At 44.1% G+C, this 21,730-nt stretch overlaps 1 protein-coding gene across 1 annotated transcript in view; it reads right to left on the bottom strand.

Annotated features, from left to right (window-relative positions):
• The window catches only part of Frrs1 (ferric-chelate reductase 1), a 46,868-nt gene that overhangs the window by 18,420 nt on the left and 6,718 nt on the right, over positions 1-21,730 (bottom strand). The window contains exons 2-6 of the mRNA XM_005388788.2: positions 13,607-13,802; positions 12,191-12,327; positions 11,064-11,158; positions 9,979-10,126; positions 7,220-7,402 (exon numbers count right to left, since the gene is read on the bottom strand). Of these exons, the coding sequence (XP_005388845.1) occupies positions 7,220-7,402; positions 9,979-10,126; positions 11,064-11,158; positions 12,191-12,327; positions 13,607-13,802 (759 nt within the window). The remainder of the gene's footprint in view (positions 1-7,219; positions 7,403-9,978; positions 10,127-11,063; positions 11,159-12,190; positions 12,328-13,606; positions 13,803-21,730) is intronic.

Consider the following 21,730-nt stretch of genomic DNA (forward strand, 5'->3'; position numbering starts at 1 on the left):
TTGCCCGGGATGACCCCAAATCCTGGGCTCAAGCAATCTTCCTGTTTCATCCTCCTGAGAAGCTGGGGCTACTGCCACATACACTGCCACCGCATCTAGCTCTAGTCACTAACTTCTTAAACAATCATCCTGCCTCAGCCTCCCAGAGTACTGGCATTACAAGAGTGTGCCACCATGCCTGGCTCCCGCATGGCTTCTTACTAGTGAGAAAGGAAGCGCCTTTGAGAAACCATGACATGTGGCCTGCGTCTCTTGAAGGCCTCCACTCTGTTTCTTTGAGTGTGTGCTTCTAAACTGCCGCCCAGTAAATCCCTTGATGCCTCTTACTGACGCAGCCTGAGACTTCTTTTTCCTGGCAGGAGTCGGAGCTGCATCATCCTACAGGTAGCTGGGTTCTGGTGTCCCGGCTCCACTGCGGACAGCTCCTCCTTTGCCTGGGGACGTTTTTCTCTCGGGCAGCCCCGGGCAGGAGGTGGAGCGGCATGGCCAACCCCAGTGTCAGGAGGCCCAGCCAAGGCTTTCGGTTCTTCCTGCTCCCATTGCCTTCGCGGCTGGGCCTCTCCCTCCCCCTCCTTCCCCTCCCTTCTCTCGCTGTCTCGATCCAAGGGCCTGAGCTTGGTCCACCTGAGGCCACAGCTCCCGCTCCGCTGGCTGGGGACACCTCGAGGCTGAGAGGGTTCAGCGGCCCTTCGGGCGCGCACAGATGCCCTCAGGACCGGGTGTCTACGCACTCAAACCAAGAAGCCTGCTGGTTGGTGTGGGGGGATTTGTTTGTTTGTTGTTGTTGTTTTCTCTTCCCTAAAAATCCCACTCTCCACCTGTCCGCGTCCTTTCTCTTCTCCGGTTCTGAGGCTTTCATGGTCAGGAAACTCAACTCCCTTCACTTTATCCGACGCCAGGAGAGAAAGGCAGGCGGGCGCCGGGCTCTGAGGGTGGCGCCCACGCTTCTCCTGGGGTGCCCTGGTGCGCCCCACCTCCTGCCGTGCTGGCGGGGAGCAGGGCGAAGTTACTCTTGCCCGAGGCCCTAGGAGGACAAGCCCTAAACTCCTGCTGGCCCCGCCAGCCGCTCTTCCCCACCACACGTTCCCGAAAGGAAAAGGGAAGCAGGTGTTCTCCGCGCCCCCGGGCATGCACTGAGACGGAGGGAGAGATGGCAACCGGGCGACCGTGAGGGGAATTCCCTCCAGCCCGCTCAGCCAGGGGCGGCAGCCTGCGCTGTGGGGTGCCCCGGGCTGCCCAGCGCCAGCCTGCACCCGAACACGCGCCAGGCTGCCCCCCAGCCCTTGCAGCGGCCGTCACCCTCCTGCATCTGGATCCGGTCCTGTGCAGCCCCGCCAGCGGGACTCTTCTGTCGCCTCCGGGGGTTGCCTCTCTCTCTGCAGCTCGCTTCCTCCCTCCATCCTATTTGGGGTTGGTAATCCTATCATGGTGGCCTCAAGCTGACCTCCCTATCTAAAATGGTAGGCAGCCAGGTGTGGTGGCACGTGCCTGTAATCCCAGCACTCAGTAGGCTGAGGCAGGAGGATCACTGTGAGTTCTACACCAGTCTGGGCTAAAAAGTGAGCTCAAGGCCAGCCTGAACTGCATAGCGAGACCCTGCCTCAAAAAGACAAAAACAAAACAAAACAAAAAAAAACAGTAGGTGACGTGTAGCTGCTAAGTAGCATCCCCAGACTCTTTAAACTCTCTGAGTTCTTTACATGTTACAGGTCCCTAGATGGAAAGACCCTGGGTTTGTTGTTTTGTTTTTTTTTTTTGAAAGCCCAGCTGTTGTACATGACTCGCATTTCCCGCTCATTCTTCTGATCTGTTGATGAGGATCTGAGTAGCTGTGTGGAGGGACCAGGGTGCTCTTCTGGTCATGGCAGCAGCGGGGCAGACTTCTTCACCACTTGTCCAGACACCGAGAATATTCAAGGTGCGGGTGGAGCAGGCTGCCACTCGGGCAGTTCCAACCCCGGGGAAACAGGGCAAGCGTCCCTGTGGGAAGTCTAATCCTGAGATTCTATCTTTTCTTTTTCCTTTTCCTGCTTTTCTATCTTTTTTTCAGGAGGCGTGCGGTTCATGCAGACAATCTTGAAGGCATGCAGTACATCTTAAATGATTATGGGTACTTCAGTATCTGTCCCCAAAACATCACCTTTAGGTTATAGTTTACAAACTTGGGACTGATTTTAAGTGCAGAATTTTTGTAAAGGATGATTTGTCTATATTTCTTTAAATGTCAGTTAAAGAATAAAAAGGCAAGTCTTTAATCTATGTTACCCAGGCTGGCCTCACACTCACAGCCACCTTCCTCCCTCAGCCTCCCCAGTGCTGGGATTACAGGCGTGCACCACCACACCAGCAAACAATACTCTTTTAGCTTCCAGCCTTTCCTTGTATAACATGGTTACAAGATAAAGCTGAAGTGTCCATGACTCGCTAATGTTCTTGTCCTCTTTTCCAGACTATCGAAAGATAAAGAAAGATAATCACCCGAGGCAGGTGATTAGGGCATAGTGAACTGGCTGGGCAAGTGGGTGTGACCTGTCAATCAGGACAGACGTATAGAACAGTTCCAAAAGCCCTGCCCCTGAGACGCATCAGAAAACCCTATCTTCAACTCTTCCCAAAAGAACTTAAGCAGGTTTTTAATAGGACAGCCTAGACCTGAGTGGGAGATAAAAAAGGCAGCAGCCATGAAGTTGTCAATCAGGATACTGTCACCTCCTTCAGTGCACTTTTGTTACCTTTAACCGGCCTGCACTCACTATGCAGACCATGTTTCTTTTCTTTTCTTTACTTTTAATAAACGTAAAACCTGCTACCTTTTGTACTTGTTTTGCCTAATTTTCTGCTCAGGACAAAAAGAACCTAGAAAGAATCTCTAGTACCCCAGAAACTGGTAACGTGCATTAGACAACAAAACTATCTTCCTTTGTCTCCTCTTTAGTCAGGGAGAGATATTTAGCCCCTGGCTAGGCAGGACCAACGCCCATCCCCAGCCCAAAGCAGCTGTAAGAAATCAGCCTTGCCCCTTGTGTACCCCTTAAGAAAAAGGGATCAAAATTTCAGAGGAGGAAGTGAGGTAGGATAGAAGAAATAAAAATAAGTAGAAAGAAGGCAAGGAAAATCATAACTAAAAAAAGTATGTGTTTAAGAAGACCGCAACTCCAGGACACAGTTACCCAGGATGACCCGTACCAGTACTCTCTAGGGTTTACGCTTTTTTTCTAGGCCCATCACACCCAAATTCCTTCCATAAATTAGCTTAGTTGAAAAAGTAAAGGGAAGAAACCTGTTCTTAAAGTAAAGGAACAAATTGAGAGAATTTAAAGAATGTTTTTGGCAAAACCTCTAAGATCATTTAGCCAAAAAAAAAAAAGGGCAGGGCTCATGCCTTTTACAGGTGGGTGAGACACCCCCTTTCCTGTAAACCAAGAGGGAACGTCCTACAGATGCAGAAACTCCTCCACCGAAAACACATCAACAGTCCCAGCTGTAGCCCCCCTCTGTCGAGGGTACACACTGTGTACTTTCAAAGGTATGCCAAATAAATCCCTTTATGACTGTTTAAAAAATGATTACAAGCACATGAAAGTGAGAGTGGAGAACACCCCGTAGCAGAGAACAAGGGCAAACCCAGACACTAAAGGGGTGCACCAGAAGGGTACCAAGGTCGGCCTGAAGGGCCCCTTAAATAAAACCACCAGAAGAGAAAGGGCGGTCATGAGCTATAGCACAAAGGACAGAGGAGTCAAGCCACGGTCACTCTGAAAGGAGAGGAGAGGGACAGAGGAAAGAAGGCTCCTGGCACAAGAACGTCGGCTATAAATAAGCTACGACATCGCCATTTCACAACCACAAGTGTTAACGTGTGACTCACAGAAAAAGCACCAATACATGCTGAAACTACTTGGCAACAGATTCCCAGGCAGCAGAGCATTCACACAAACTCCAAGTATTACGCCGCCTGTTATTTATTAATTGCAGTGAGAAAAGACACCCACGCAATGGAGAAATGCGAAAGACACCAGCGATGAAATAGCATCAGCAGCAGTGGAAGAACTGAACGACGATGCACCTTTCGGGATGATGCGGTGATTCGGAAACAACAGCCGTCACACGTGATTGTGCCAAGAATCTTCACGTGAACTAACTCTATACATTTTAGAACATTCCACAAAACCACTGGTCTGAAAGGGGAAAAAAAATCAAGGAAAAAGGGTAACTGTTCTAACGCAAAAAAGATCAACAAAGGTATACCAATTAAATGCACTGACAACTGGTTTGGGATCAAACATTTAAACAAAACAGAAAACAGGCATGGTGGTGCACACCTACAGTCCCAGCACCCACGGGCCTGAGGCAGAAAGGAGGCAGAGGTGGAGGACCACCACGTAGTGAGTTCGAGACCAGCCTGGGCGACAAACTGAGTTCAAGGCCAGCCTGAACTGCACAGCGAGACCCTGTTTCAAAAAGACAAAAAAAAAAATTCAGAGACTAGCCAGCCACTGTTAGCAGAACTGCAGAAAATTAAACTTTCCATCAATTTTTATGACCTAGGACCAAAACAATGGCTCTCATAAATTTACAAGCCAATTTTAGAGATTGTTCAGTTTTACTATGTAGTTCAGCCCAGGCTTAAACTTGCTATATAACCCAGGTTGACCTCAAACTCAGAATCCTCCTGCCTCAGCCTCCTTGGTCCTGGGATTACAGGTGTGCACCATCCGCCCAGCTACAAGCCGGATTTCTAAAAGATACAATTTAGGCTGTCTAACCTGTATTCAAAACATCAGATGCCTTTAGTATTTATGTTTTGTTTTGTTTTTGGTACTAGGAATCAAACTCAGGACCTCACGCCTGCCAGGCAGGTGCTTGTGCCACTGAGCTATATCCCCAGCCAAAATTTATCTTTTCCTTTTTTTTTTTTTTTTTTTTTTTGGCACCAGGAATCAAACTTAGAACCTTGCACTTGCCAGGTAGGCACTTGTGCCACTGAGCTATCTCCCCGGCACCTTTAGTATTTAAATCTATATTATCTACTAAAAAATATAGGAGATCATAAAAATTCCCTTAAAATTTTAAAGATAACAACCCAAAATAGAAAGAAACCACTTTTAAATGTTTTGAAGATGATTCATTTCCACCAATTTAGGCACAGGTGCACAGATGATTTTAATCATTAAACAGGATTACTATGTAAATCAACTACACCTGCATAATTGTGTCTTTTTTTGTACACATTTTTGATGAGTCCTACGGTAGACACAGGTAAGATTTCTAAGTAAGATAAACATATCTTGAATTACAGATAAATGCTTTTGTGCCGTCCATGCCTACAATTTAGAACAGAAATAACTAGCCTACCTGTCAGCTATCTGTCCCAACACTTAACACAATAATGATGTGTCCTCTCACTGGCAGACTTCATGTGACCGACAAGAAGAAATGTCCTAGTACATCACAGTATCAATTTGGGCTCCAAAGTGACTGCAATAAGTTTTTTTTAACTGACTCAAGTATATGTCTAAATGAGAGCTACACTTCAGAGATGAACCCTAACAAAATTATACAGTTATTCAACAAGGTCTTTTAATCCTTTTTGGAGTCATTATCAGAATTTCTTTCATAGCCAGTCCTGTCACATTTACCTTTCATTGTAGCTTGATTTTTTTACCCACCCTTGTGATTCATCTGACACACCAAACTTAATTCATTTTGCCAATGCTGAGAATACCCAAAAGAATGAGCAACAGGTCTGATAGCAAGTATGAAGGCAAATACAGAAAATGTCTTGAACAACTGCAGCATTATTTTCCATAAAATTTTTAAAACTTCCCATGAAAGCAACTTGGAAGGGGAAAGATCCAAAATATCTTTCTTTTTTTCGGTACTAGGGGTTGAAGACAGGGCCTTGTGCATGCTAGGCAAGCACTCTACCACTGAGCTACGTCCCAGCCCAGAATTTCTTATTTTTTATACCACATGACATCATTTGTATCTCACAGATGTAAGGTTCAGCTGTTGCTTCATGAAAAGGCCAGCAAGGTCATTCTAGAGCTATTGAGCAACTTGAATCATACACATACACTGAAATGTCATCTCCCTGAAAAAACTTACAGCTGGCTTCCAACGGTACGTGTGGCAGGGCACCAGGGCCAAATGTGATTAGAGTGTACTTTTAAAAACAGCTTTAGCCAGGTGCGGTGGCACATGCCTATTATCCCAGCACTCAGGAGGCTGAGGCAGGAGGATCGTTGCAAGTTCAAGACCAGCCTGGGCTGTAAAGTGAGCTCAAGGCCAGCCTGAACTGCATAGCAAAACCCTGTCTCAAAAAGACCAGAAACAAAAACAAAACAACAACAAAAAAGAAAACATTTCAGTTATCACAGCCATCTCAGAATCCCTTGTCTGTCTCTGAAATAGGATTCCCTAAAGAAGTGGGGTTATGTTTAAACTCTGATAGGGAAAAAGATTCTCGAAAGGTTCTCTGCCTTTGCAAAAATGGAAATAAGGAACTTTCCCCGCTGGTGCCCCCGCCCCGCCCCAGTCACCACACACTCCCGACTCTGCCTGCAGAGGACCTGCCTGTGTCCGGGCCACAAGACCCTCCTCGTCTCTCCCTGGGAAGTCAGGGTGTCCGTGCGGCACTGCCCTTCCACGCCACGGCACGAGCCTGCCACCTACAGCACCACCGGATCCACCCGGCACGCTCAGGGAGCAGGAGAACCTGCCGAAGCGAAGGCTGCCCGCTGCAGACGGCGTGACCGCGCTTCACCTGCACACACAGGTGTATCCCGGGGGCGGGGCGCCAGGAGCAGAACGCACACTCCCGCTGCCCCGCTCGCGTACACTGCTGCGGTTTGGAAAGCATCCCAAACAACACGCCGCCTTATGCACCTTCAACCGCGCTTCCCGCTTCGCCACAAAAGCGCACACACGTGGCAAACCCGCTGGACCTGCGATGGTCTTGCCAACTGCCCCCAGGACAGCCTGCTCTCAGAGGTAGGCGGCTGCCCAACTGGTAAAGTCAAAATTAGGAAACTCAGCCACTTAACTCTGAATCCGTTCTAAATTACTTTCTCTTTTCCCATCCCACCAGTACGTGTGATAACCCGACTCTGGGAGAAAGAGCTAATCTGCTGTTGGTTTCATTATTTTAATCCTCGCAGTGGTACTAACACCGCGCCGCTCCTCCTCTGATCAGTGCACACGGAAGAGAGGTACGAACCATCCATCGGTCTCGGGACAGCGCAAAGGACAAGTAGCCTTCGCCGGGACCGCTCATCTCCACCAGCACCGACTGGGCGTCCCTGGTGAACGACAGGAAGACGCAGGCGTGCTCTCGCTCCGGGTCGCAGTTCAGAGGGCTCCGGACGCAGAACTTCTTCTTCCCACAGTCCGAAGCACTGAACTGGAAAGATGACAGGGAGAACAACCCCTCATTATGGAGCAAGCACTCACTGCCAGCCCCAGCAGGCCGCGACCTTCGGTGACGGGTTTTAATGAGGAGACCTTCTCATCACAAGGGTTGAAAGAAAAGAACACAAGCCATTCCACATTTGAAGTGATCAGAGCAGTAGTTAGGTTGTAAACTTTTGAACTTCATTAATTTTAATTAAAATTTAGAAAACTGCATCCTAGTTGGCCTGCAGCGGTACAAGAGCACTGAAGTCCCTTTAATAGACAGGCGTTTCACAAGCGCATTCCAGAACACATCTAGGGCAGAGTTTCTGGTAAATTTTGAGAAGCTTCTTAGGGATTATGTCCAGATTCACAGTCTTGCCTAAGAGGTAGTCTCCAGTTGTCAAAGATGGGAGTTTTAAAAGCGGACAAATCCTCAGCAAGTTTTTATATTTAGATCTTGGACCCTGCTTTCAAAATGCAGGTTCAGGCCAGGGATGTAGCTCAGTGGCACAGTGCCTGCCTGGCAAGCTCAAGGTCCTGAGTTCAATTCCCGGCACAAAAAAATAAAATAAAATAAAATTCAGGTTCAAATTTGATACACAAGCCGAATGTGATGGCACACGCCTGTAATCTCAGCACTTGGGAGGCTGAGGCAGGAGGATCGTTGAGAATTTGAGACCAGCCTGGGCCACAAAGTGAGCTCAAGCCCAGCCTGAACTGCATAGGGAGACCCTGTCTCAAAAAAGACCAAAAAAAAAAAAAAAAATTGATACACAAGAAAAAAAGTTACCCTGATAAATATCACCATTCCAAACAGCAGTAATAATTTAGTGAGGGGAGGAACCGGCAATGACCTAAAAAGATTTAATCCAGAGCTGCTTCTTATGCCTACTAGAGGAAGAATCTCAAAAACACATCAGCTCCACAATGTGGAAGAGCAAGCAAGCACTTTGCTGGAGCGGGCTGCAAAAGCACCTTTCAGAAGAAAGCTAGACGTTAACTTTATCCAAGTAGATTTAGAACGTCAGGGCTGATCCCAGGAGGGTGACGAGGAGCCGCTAGGAACTAGGAAATGTAACTTTGGTCTCTGCTGCCCCCTTTACTCCACAACATTTTCCAAAGATCTCACCCCTGAGGGTCCTTTACCTTCAAACATCCAAGAGGGCAACTGAACAAAATAGACCCTACGATCTCTTCTAGTTCCGAAAGAACGCTACAGTGCTATGACTTTGAGCAAAACGTCCTATTATCAGAATTACAAACGGCACAGAGACACAGGCAAAGCTCCAGCAAGAACTAATGCCTTTTATTGACTACATGGGAAGCTGCGGGACAAACTCTTCATTCCCCTAAAACAGCTGGGGTGTTTTGTTTGTTTTTGTCTTTTTGAGACAGAGTCTCGCTGTGCAGTTCAGGCTGGCCTTGAGCTCACTTTGTCGCCCAGGCTGGCCTCAAACTCGTGACGATCCTCCTGCCTCAGTCTCCCGAGCGCTGGGATTACAGGCGTGCGCCACCACAACTGTCTAAAGCAGCTGTTAAATAAAAGGCATTAAGACTAAAGAAAGAGCTAGTCCAAATAACAGCTATAATCGTATGGCCAAGAGAAGTGCAACATTCATAAAAACGTAACCAAATTAATGTCACCTATACACACTTAAAAATGCAGAAGAGAAAGTGAAGACTAACATTACATGGGAGGAAAATGCTTTACTTTGTCTACATGAGGACAACAATACAAAAAGGACTGCAAAGGAAAAAGGACTAATGTTTACTAAATATTAAGTGCACAGCCCAGAAAACACTTTCATTATTTCAATCCTCATAGTGACACTAACAGCTGATGTCACTCTTTCTCCTAAGTGAAGAAACTGGTACTGAAAATCAGGATTTCTCTCAAGGCCCGCAGGAGGCAGGCAAGGCAGCGCTGGCCGAAGTACGTTGTATAAACTGTTCCCATCTCAGCACACTGTCTTAGCCACTTCCGTACCGGGCCGTCTAACTCAGAACTTCCTTCCGTAAAACGCCTCTCCCTAACGTTTCTAATATGCACTCCACCTTCCATGTGTTCCTCAATCCTAATTTTTTGAGTCAGAGGGCCTGCATGGAATTCTAGCCAAGGAGCTTGGAGATTTTCTGTCGTTCAGCACACAGAACTCGCCACTACTCGCCGAGCTCTAAGAAGTGAGACCTGAGAGTTACATCACCACTTCCAGAATCCACTCCGAATCTTGTCTCAGTGTAGCTTCAGCCCCCTGTCCAGGTGTGATACTTAGCCACAAGGAAAGAAGGAAGGGAGGGGAAGGGAGGGACTTCCTCAAATTCATTTCCAAAAGGAAATACATCCACTGCTCATATAGACCCCATGGGAATACTATAACCGCACCTTGAACACACGGGGTCTTGGGTTTCCTTTATTCTAACCTATAAGGGGTAGTGCTGTGACGGAGACGTCCTGCACGTTCCTGCTGAGAGCTCAAACACTCGCTGCCACCACCACGTACAGCGACCTTTTTCATTTGCACTTTACCAAGCACGCAACAGCAGGGCCCCCAAATCACTGTTTCAGGTTGCTTACGGACTTACCGGCTCTGTGAGCGGGGAGACAGGAGGTGATGTTGGCGCTGGGGCTGTTGCAGCTTTAGGCGTTGTGAGGGGAAGTGCGTTCGGCTGCGAAATGACCTGACTGGGAATCCTCACCCAGTAGATTTTGTACTTCTCAACTACCGTGGCTCTGAAATGGAATCACAGTGAGACTGCACAAAACCCTGACTGAGGCCCATCACGGAATCAAACTGTTAAAAGAAAAGAAGGTGGATGCTTGCGCTGTGGTGTCAGGGGACAGTGAAGCTCACACCTAGGTGGCACTGTTACGCTGGGAAAAGTCAGGATTACTGCCCTTGCTCCCTACCTGCTTTCTGCTGGAAGGGCCTTGCAGATCAACTGCGACTCTAAATCCAGCACCACTGTCAGTAGCCCTCTTCCCAGAAAACTGAGACATGTCCGGACAGTGATATTTCCTTGAAATGTATGCCCACAACACCACTCAGGAATCATTACAAAGCTTCATGGCAGGGTCTTGCTTGGCAGATCAGGCCGGCCTTGAACTCACTTTGTAGCCCAGGCTGGCCTCGAACTTGCAACCATCCTCCTGCCTCAGCCTCCCGAGTGCTAGGATTACAAGCATGCATCACCACGCCTGACCTATTCATATTTTCATATTAAAGGAACCACTATTTTAAAAAGTATTACTCCATACACCATACAGACTTGAGTATCAACTGTGGTTTTGTGAGTTTTTGGGTAATTAATATTTCACTCACTCAGCAAATGCCTATTAAGTTCCTGTTAGGTACCAAGTGCTAGGCTAGGTGCTGACTGTCTTGTTGTGGAACGAGCAACCACAAACGCAAAACAGGGGCTGGGGATTTAGCTCAGCGGCAAAGCGCCTGCCTGGCAAGCGCAAGGTTGTGAGTTCGATTCCTGGTACAGGAAGAAAAATGAAAAAATAAAATAAAAATGCAAAACAAACTCACACGTCAGTAAGCTGGTGCCATTTCTAAGCCAAAAGTCTCCTAGACAGATCAAAGTCCAACAGCGTGTGAAATGGCACACACCGTGATAGCTGCGATTATATTAGTAACGGAGATGCAAACCTTTCTTCTACTTACAGAAACCTCACGTGACTTGGGGCGCTGCTTGGAGCCTTCCAATAAACTTTAATTTCTGATTTTTTGGATGCACTCGTATGACTCACAGCGGAGCCCTGAAATAAAATGGAAAAGAGCTACCATTCATTCAATCAACAGCCCAGCAAAGCTGGGATTGCTATCACTTTGCAAAATAAGACAGGCTGCATGGCCGTGCCTTCTGATAAAGACCATTTTATCTAATACAAGAACTCAGATATCAGTCAATCCGTGTGGTTTGGTGACAACATATCAGCAGTTCACTCTGAATACATTAGAGACGTTAGGAATTTAAGAACTGAGGGCGGTCACGAACACTGAATGTGTTAATACTGTCAGAGGCAGCTCTTTACTTCACTTACACTATGGATTTATATTTCTTCCATTAATAGACACAAACACAACACAGATGATTCCTCAAAAGAAAAAAGAGAAGCTTCCTGCTTCCCAATAGGCAGCGTGTTTTTCTAAGTCCTTTCTTTTGAGCAGTTTCTTTCACCTGGAAAACTCCTACACAGTCTTCAAAGCCTAGACTAGAGATAGTCCCCAAGAAGCTCTCAGTCCCCTCCCTGTGTGCATGGCTCCTTCTGCGGCAATTCCCGTGTGCTTGTGTGCACACTAACTGATCCACCACCCTCCTTGTGTCCCGGTCCACAAGTTCTACTTTCATGCCGCACATGCTATGCACACAGCGATATGGAAGGGTATGGGTCCTTCAGAAAAAAAGAGTAAGTCTTGTTCTCAGCATCTCCCCTGTTCCCAGTAAAATAAAAGTGTATTAAATGAATAAACAACAAAAATTAGGCCTCTGTCCCACTCTACAACTCTATTTTCAATATTGAAACCCTTCAAAAATCAATAGAATAAGAGTTAAGCTGATCTAAAATATCGCAGACTATAAACTCTTCAGGCCTATGCTCTACCTTTCCTAGAATGCTGATGTGAAAATAATTTTTAAGTAAATTAAAGGAAAAGAACAGCCACCATGGATCTGTTTAAATGTCTGTGGTGCCTGGGTAGTGGTTCTGTAACAACTACCACACCTCCACTTTCACAGTGAAAAAAAACCAAGGAAGCTGATAGGAATGACTCACAAGCTGAAGACAAACCTGCACATCCCCGCAAGTCAGAAGCTGTGACACCTGACTGTCGTTCAACAGGAAGGAGCCGACAGGAGGGCCATCCACACGCTCAGCATCACGAGCTTCTAAAAGAAAGCCTCTAAAAGGCCGTCCTGACAAAGTCACTATGAAACAGACAAAAAGACAAGTTAATAGATGTAGGAAGACCCCAAAGAGAAATGTTTACAGGAGGTACGCCACAGAGAGAATCGGGTAGAGGTGTGCAAAACTACCCTTGGAGAGAAAGGAGTAGAAATCATTCTACAGAAAAAGAACGTCTAACTGGTGCCCCACAGGACATTCATTCTAGCTGTTAATACCTATCCCAAGGGGAAAAAACACGGGTGACAGCCAGTGGGCATCTGTAGGGCTAAAGTAGTTTGGAAAATGCTAGATGAAAGTCTTTTTTTTTTTTTTTTTTTTTTTGGTCTTTTTGAGACAGGGTCTTGCGATGCAGCTCAGGCTGACCTTGAGCTCACTGTGTATCCCAGGCTGGTCTGAAACTCGCAACGATCCTCCTGCCTCAGCCTCCCGAGTGCTGGGATTACAGGTGAGCACCACCACGCCCGGCTAGATGAAAGTAAATACCTGTTCCTTTACTGCAAATCCCCTGGCGTCTTTAATATTCTACCGTGCAATGTGAAACTAAGAGACACATTATATATAACATACAGGGTGCTCTAAACGTCTTTCTCCGTATGCTTTTTTTTGTTAAAGAATACTTATTAATGTTTTGCACTTCTAGAATTGCAGAAAAATAGAGTTTGCAAACTGATATTAAGATACATTTTTTTCATTTTCGTAGTACTACAGGTCAAACCCAAGGGTGCTCTACCACTGAGCTACCACTCCAGGCCACTTTTTGTTTGTTTATTTTGAGACAGGTTCTTGTTAAATTACCCAGGTAGGGTTTGAACTTGAGAGCCTCCTGCCTCAGCTTCCCAAAACACTGAGGTTACAGGCATGTGTCCCTGCACCTGCCTGTAATAATCATTTTTAACAGTTTGCTTACATTTTGCCAAAAGAATTAGGGAGATACTACTTCAAGAAAGTCAAGGGTTCGTTATCTTTTAAACAAGACAAAATAAGTTTATTTTCTCTTCTAAGTTAATAGTACTACTAATAAATATATATTACATAATGATAAAATATATTCTAAAATCTATTCTGCATGGGGAGTAGATATACTACACAAGTAATATGGTCATCTTTTTGTAGTAAACAAAAGTGAGAAACATAAGATTATGGTATCTTACAAAAACGAGTACATAAAAAAATAAATAAATAAATAAAATGAAACAAGTACCTAGGTTAAAATGAAACAATCCAAATCCAATAATAAAAATGCAACAAACTGTAAAAGTATGGAACCCCAAATGGAAATAATTTTTCCCAGCACAGCACCTTCAATCTGATCTCCCGGCCTGAACGTTGTCTGACTGACGGCCACGCGGTGGGTCGGGTCCGGCTGCGGGCGGTGCCCGTGATCAGGGGTCATTCGATGGCACGACTTCGTTACTTTTCCATTGGGGTAACTGGCCACCGAGCCAACGTGCAGCAGAAATACAAGGGCACCAAGAGCACACCCTGGCACTGCCATCTCGAAAAGAAGGTTAAAAGCGTATCATTGTCAGATCCAATTAAAATAAAATATAGCAGCTTTCACAACAGGACAGTCATTCCGGGTGGCTACTTGCTTCCAACGCTCAGTTATCCATATGCCCAAAACATGTAATGAAAAGAAGGTGGTGTGTGAAGCCTGACCTGGATTCGAATCTCAGCTCTACCGAGTACCAACTGTGAGGCTTCAGACAGATCACTTAAGCCTCCACTTCCTTCCCTGAAAATCTCGGAGAGGAAACTTAGACCCTTCTTTCAAAGTTTTTTTTAATAAAACAAAGACACAGCCCCAGAGTCTGACAAGAAAGATAATAAAAGATAGCTTTCATTAGTATGATGGGGAAATAATAAACTACCCAGTACAAACATTTTGGCAGGGTGTGTGACAGTGCAGTACTGGTTGTGAGGTCTGCAGACCCCAGGCCACAGTCCCGTGAACCTCCCGCCCCGTTCTCAGGGCTCAGACCTGACCTAGAGCTACACACGGCCTCCCTCCGTTCTCAGGCCTTAGAACTCAGGTTTCTTTTTTTTTTTTTGTCTTTTTGAGACATGGTCTTGCTATGCAGTTCAGGTTGGCTGTGAGCTCACTTTGTAGCCCAGGCTGGCCTTGAACTCACAAACAATCCCCCTGCCTCAGCCTCCTGAGTGCCAGGATTACAGGCGTGCGCCACCACGCCCAGCTAGAACTCAGATTTCATTTCACCTCCAACGTTCCTGCTTCTACAGCTTGGAGAGAGCAAATCATGGGGCTTCTCAGCTTCCATAAGCACATGAAGCAACGCTATAAGAAAATATATATATAATAAGGATGAATCCTATGTGGTTCTGTTACTCTGAATTACCCTGATATCATATGTCCCTTCCTTTCTCTTTTCTTACTTTTTTAATGAACACATATTAATTGCACACACTGATAGGACCCACTGTGCTATTCCCATATACGCACACAGTGTGCACCCATCACATTTACCCACCCCTCCCCCTCAGCACCTCCTTGCCTCCCCTGCTGGCACCTCTCCCAGTACCTAGTAATCACCCTCAGCTTCTTTATTTATCTTTTTGAGACGGGGTCTCCCTGTGCAGTCCAGGCTGGCCTTGAGCTCACTTTGTAGCCCAGGCTGATCTCAAACTCGCAACGATCCTCCTGCCTCAGCTTCCTAAGTGCTGAGATTACAGACATGTGCCACCACACCTGGCACCATTCAATTTTCAAGTGGCCTCTTTTAGTTTTACTTTTTAAGTTTTCACATGTGCAAGAGAACGTGCAATACTTGCCTTTCCTGTCCGGCTTATTTCATTTAATGTGACGTCCTCCAGCTCCATCACTTTACTAAAATGGCAGGATTTCACCCCTTTATAACCGAGTAATACTGTTTTGTTTATGTGCAGCACCATATTTTCTTTATCCATTATCAGCTGTATGGCTACCATGATCTTAGCGATTGTCCAGTGTCTCAATAAACACGGACATGTAGGTATGTCTTTCATATGACGACTTCACTTCCTCTGGATATATACCCAGGAGTAGAATAGCTGAATCAAATTCTGTTTCTATTCCCACTGACAGAGTATGAGTATTTTTTTCTCTATGTTATTGCCAGCATTTTCTGCTTTGTTTTATTGTTGGCTTTATATTTTTTAAAATAGCCATTTTAATTGGAATAAGATGGTAAACACTATAATTTTGATTTGTATCCGCCCTGCTAGCTAATGATAGTCTCAAACATTATTTCATAATTATTAGCTATTTGTAGTTCTTTATAAAATGGCTGTTTAGATCATGTGCCCCCCCCCCTGCCTTTTTTGGGAGGTACCATGAGGTGAACTCAGGACCTTGCTTGCCAGGCAGGCGCTGTGCCAGTGAGCTATAGCCCTGGCCCCATGTCTCCCTTTTTTAACTGACTTAACTCAGTTTTTGCTGTTGTTGTTTTCTTTATATATTATGGATATTAACCATGCATCATTAATCAACATTCTGGCTCAGGGATATAGCTCAGTGGCATAAGCACCTGTCTGGCAAGCTCAAGGTCCTGTGTTTGACTCCCAGCACCCAAAAAAAGCTTAATCATAAGAGCACTTCACAATTAATCAATATTCTGTCAACACTAATCAAAAGAAAGGAGGAGTAGCTATGTGAATTCCAACAGAGCAGACTTTAAACTAGGGAAGGCTGTCAGGGATAAACAGAGCTGTACATAATTATGAGGGCAGTCCTCCAAGAAGACGTGAAATGATGCACCTAACAACACAGCATAAAATATATCGAGCAAAAGCTAACAGAAATACAAGTAAAAAGAGATGATCCACTGTGACAGTCGGAGGGTTCAATACCCTCCTGTTGGAAATAGACAGACTCAGGAGGCAGAAAGTCTGTGAGGACAAAGACGACTTCAACAACTATCAGGCAACAGGATATAGTGAACGTCTGTAGACTGCTTCACTCAATAATCTGAAGAACACATATTCCGTGCCACCTCACATGGAACTGTCACCAAGATAGACCGTGTTCTCGGCCATAGAACACACCCTCACGAGTTCTTAAAAACAGACATCAACATCTGCTCTTAGATCCCAGTGGAACTAATAAGGGAAGCCACTAACAAGAACCCACCTGGAAAATCCTAAACTGCTAGAGATTAAACAACACACTTCTACACAGCACACAAGGCATAGAAATGTCAAGAAAAGTGAAAAGCACTTTGACAGAAAGGGAGATGAAAATAGAGCTTATTACAACTTGGGGGCTGCAGCAAAAGCAGAACTGCACAGCATTGTTTACACAATTCTGTAAACAAATCCCACAGCGGATCACAGCTGAACTACAGGAATTCCTGCTCAGCTCCAAAAATTATGCTGGGGGACGCACACTTTAACAAGCCTTGCTCTTTGATTACGAGCCACCAATAAACATCTCAGAGGGGCTGGGGATTTAGCTCAGCGGCACAGCGCCTGCCTGGGAAGCACAAGGTCATAAGTTCAATCCTTGGTACTGAAAAAAATAAATAACTAAATAAATAAATAAATAAATGCAGTGACGTGCCACTCACCTAGAGAACGGTATATTGCAAAGAATGAGTCGAGGTCAGCAAATACACATTTGGCACTGACTTCCTGGATGGTAAAGGTGGAAACTAGACTTGACGTCTGATCTCTGCTGTGCACCAAATAGCTGAATAACATGAACCAAGTCATTTAATTTCTCTGAGTCTGTTTCATCATTTGAAAGACATAGCAAGTAACTCAGCAGAAATTCCAGGCCACCTTCAACTCTAAAATGCTTTGACTTTAGAAAAGCTAATGGGGAAAGCCCATCAAGAGTAATGTGAAGAGGAACCATAGACAGGAGGGGGATGTGACTCAGATAACACCTGTCACTCCTTAATAAATGCAACAAACAAGGACAGAAAGGAAGCAATGTCAACCTCTTTTTTTTTTTTTTTTTTTTTTTTGAGAGGGTCCCCCCGGGAAGTCTCGGCTGGCCTCAAACTCACAGCGATCCTTCTGCTTCAGCCTCCCAAGTGCCAGGATTACAGGTGTGTGCCACCAGCCTAGCCCAATGTCAACCTCTTTGTCCTTCGTCAAAAGTTGACTGCTCAAGATAAAGCTGTACTTTCTTTGCAACTGCTAGTGTTGGTTTTCCAATGAATGATTTAAGGAACAACTTTTTAAATTCTTTAGCCAACCTACATCAACAAGTAACAATTTTTTTTTTTTTTTGTCTTTTTGAGACAGGGTCTCACTATGCAGTTCAGGCTTGTCTTGAGCTCGCTTTGTAGCCCAGGCTGGTCTCGAACTCACAACGATCCTCCTGCCTCAGCCTCCCAAGGGGTGGGATTACAGGGGTGCACCACCACGCCCGGCAACAAGTCACAATTATGATAGGAAGGCAAATAGGAGTTATTCATGGAAACCTTTAAGCTAAAATTACAGAATGTTGATAATTAGCTATTCTACTATGAGCTTATATTTCAAGCATAGGAAAAACTCCTAGCAATTACATATAATTTTTGAAATTGTTACTATTCATCCTATTATGTATATTATAGAAAGGATCAAACTAAGGAAACCACAGCTTGCATTTTGTCAGTCCACGACAAGGGCAGATCCATAGTTCAAAAGACTGAGAGGTTACCTTGATTCTCTAACTGAAATATTCAAAAAGCTAATGAGATGTTAGTTTTATAGTTTTCTTTTTTGTCTGAAAGACTGGCACTTAGTAAAAGTGATTGCTCATGTATAGCTCTATTTATTTTCTTTAGAAGCCACTTTGAAGATACCTAAGTATAGTACAACAACTATTGATAATCTCCTACCTCTTTTGTCAGTAACTCACTATTGTCTATTTGTTTTCCTGAGAAACTATCTTATAGATAACAATATGTAAAACAACAACCACTGATAATTTCCTACCACTTTGTCTGTAATTTGGTAAGCCCCCCATTATTATGTTATCCTTCTTTTACTCTTTAAAATAAAAAAAGATAAATAAATAAATAAATAAAAGTAATTGCTTACACCATGCTCCATATATATCTCATGTAAGGATCAGACCTCAGATAAGTGCATTTTTATTATGTAAATGTAAGTGTATTGTTCTTACATGAAAATTAATTGTTACTGTAATTAATTATTTATTATTTATTAATTAATATTAATTTGAAAATATTAATTAATTATTATTACCTAGATCACACAGTGACATTAATAAGGAAAATACATTTATTACAACAAGTGAAATTCAAATAAAATGAGACTGAAAGATATCTAGATGTAAGAAAGTCATCTAAAAGATGACTTTATGTGTTAAATAAAATTTTTAAATATTTTTAATTGGTTGGGCATGAACTGCCTTTTCACTGTGTGACACCAAGAACATATTGAATAAGAAAAAACAAGGGGAACATTTATGTTAAAACCATGTCAGGGCCAGGCATGGTAGAACATGCTTGTAATCCCAGCACTGGGGAGGCTGAGACAGGAGGATTGCTGCAAGTTCAAAGCCATCTGGGCTACATAGTGAATTTAGGACCAGCCTGAACGATACAGTAAGACCCTGTCTCAAAACAACAACAAAAACATGTCAGAGCTGAGGTACAGTGTTTGTCTAACATGTGTGAGCACCTGGGTTCGACTCTCAGGGCAAAAAAAAAAAAAAGTCAGGTAATTGACCTCGCAACTGACTAATCAAGTCCACTTATATTGCCCTCAAGTTGCAGCTCTTGCTAGCCATTTAAGCTGCAGTTCTTGTCAGCCATGAAAGGAGTTCAAAAGCTAAGAGGCGCTCACAGGCACGTACTCCCACACCGTGGAGCTCAGCCAAGGAACGCCACTCTGCCTCAGCCAAGCTGCGAGTGCAGGCACGTCCCGACGGCTGTGAGAGAAACACAGGCACGAGGTAGTAAGACCTTATGAATTACGAAGAATGAGCTACAAGAAAAGCAGAAACAACCAAAACACTTCACTATAAAGCATCTAAATAATTTGGTAAAAGGTTTATTTTGTTTCGTTGTTTTTAGGATTTTTGTTGTTATATGTAGCAGGATTTTTATATCACAACCAGAACAAAAAATAGTTTTACATTATACCCAATAAACATTTCAAAAGATCACATTGCAAATTCATGCATTTTCTATCCCTTCCTTGTTTTTTTGTTTGTTTGTTTGTTTTAAGGAGGTTACATCCTATTAAATTGCTATTTCACAGCCTACTGAAGGATCTTAACCTGAGGTCTGATAACCACTTACGCATACATAAATGTTTAAATTTAACCCTTGAATCAAATTCTAAATTAAGAGCATCAAGGATTTCAATTTTAAAAAGTAAAGTTTCCAGACTAAAGAAAGAACAATCTATACAGCAGGGAGGATGTTTGAAGGTAGGAGATGGATATATTCAATGGAAAATGCCTTATCCTCTCTTCTATTTGTAAGCCTAAACAAAAATCTTGTTTTTTTTTCAAAAATTTTAAGTAATGCCAATAAGTTCTCACAATGTTCTTCTTATCTGAAAGATTTTTGTAATTAACTACAGTAAGACCTTGAATCACAAGTAACTTGTTATCTGAGTGTTGCACACGACAAGCAAACATTTCTAATACTTTGTAACTTGATAAAGGAGCAATGTCACCCAGGACAATAGTGCACGATGCCAAGTGTCACATGGTCACCAGGGAGCCAGTCGTTCTTCTCTCCCTCTCTCTTACTGTGGGATTGTGAGTGATCGTCTCCCAGTAGCAAAAAGTTATGGGAGAGACCTCACCTGCAGAGGTAGAGGACAAAAAAGCAGAGGAATCCCTCACTTCAAATGAGATTAGGGAGAGCTGGGCATGGTGGCGCACGCCTGTAATCCCAGCACTAGGGAAGCTGAGGCAGGAGGATTATTGCGAGTTTGAGGCCAGCCTGGGCTACAAAGTGAGTTCAAGACCAGCCTGAACTCCATAGAGAGACCCTGTCTGAAAAAAAAAAGACCAAAAAAAAAAAAAGAGAGAGAGAGATTAGGGAGATGTGGAAAACAGTGCAAAATTTTGCAGAAAAGCACCACTCAAATAAGACTATAGCAGTGTGAGTGATGAATCTGCTTAGTAACAATGCTGCATCACATTTCCATGAAATCCTCAGAGGAGGCAAAAGTGTCACTGGATAGGTTCCCTGTTAAAGCTGCATAGAAAGAAAAAGATTCCATTGTGCCAATCAAGAGTTAGCAGTGATTCCATCAGTGTAGTGAAAGTCCTCCTACGCGATGACCCTCCTCTCTCTTGTCTCCCTCACACAGGCCACGCAAGTTTTCAAAGGTTAAGTGCAGCTTAATTTGTTTATCTTTCTTCACATTTTGCATTTTCTTTATCATTTTGTATTATGTTACAGTATCATAGTCATTTTTATAGGAATATTTTGGGGTTGTGGAAGAGTCATTTTAATTTCCATTATTCCTTATAGGGAAATTTGCTTTGATATCCAAGTACTTTGGATTACAAGCATGTTTCCAGAACAAATTATGCTTGCAGACCAAGGTTTTACTGTACATTTGTGTGTGTGTGTGTGTGTGTGTGTCTTTTTGACACAGGGTCTCCCTATGCAGTTCAGGCTGGCCTTGAGCTCACTTTGTAGCCAAGGCTTGTCTCAAACTCACAATAATCCTCCCACCTCAGCCTCCCGAGTGCTGGGATTATAGGTGTGTTCCACCGCACCCAACTACTGTATATTTAAACTGCTATTCTTCAAGCACTTGAAGGCTCCTTTCAAGATTTCTATCAGCTACACTCTACAAACAATGCTCACGGTAAATAACTACTTTTCACTGAATATTACTTTCATTTATTACAAGAATTACAATGGCATCATTTTATGTTGATACAAGCAATTAATTTATGAGATAAATGTGCTTTGACTTCTAGGTTTTTGCCCTAGGAACAAAATCACCACTTAAAATGTAGCTTCTACTAGAATATGCAATTGAAATTCCAAGGTGCATCAGAAACTAATTTCTGTTGGGGCCAGAGAGATAGCTCAGCAGCACAGAACCTGCCTGGCAAGTGCAAGGTCCTGAGATCAATTCCCAGTACCAAAAAAAAAAAGAACAGAAAAGAAACCAGTGTGTGGACAAAGCACATTTTATCCAAGACCTGGGGCAAACCTGGCAGGCTCTGTGCTGTGAAGATAAACCTAGAGGGACCGGGGCCAGCGGTAGAAACAGGTCTTCACCTGTTGAGGGGCAGAAATAAGTGGAAAGAGTTTTAGAAAATTAGCCGGACATAGTGGGTGGTACATACCTACAATCCCACCTACTCAGGAGGCTGAGGTGAAAAGATTACAAATTCAAGCCCACCCTATGCAACACAGACCCTAACTCAAATTTTTAAAAATATTAAAAGACTGGGGATGTAGCTCAGTTGTAGAACAGCTCTGGGTT

The sequence above is a fragment of the Chinchilla lanigera genome, unplaced genomic scaffold (genome assembly GCF_000276665.1).
Source record: "Chinchilla lanigera isolate Chin_1 unplaced genomic scaffold, ChiLan1.0 scaffold00034, whole genome shotgun sequence".
In the NCBI taxonomy this organism is placed as follows: Eukaryota; Metazoa; Chordata; class Mammalia; order Rodentia; family Chinchillidae; genus Chinchilla; species Chinchilla lanigera.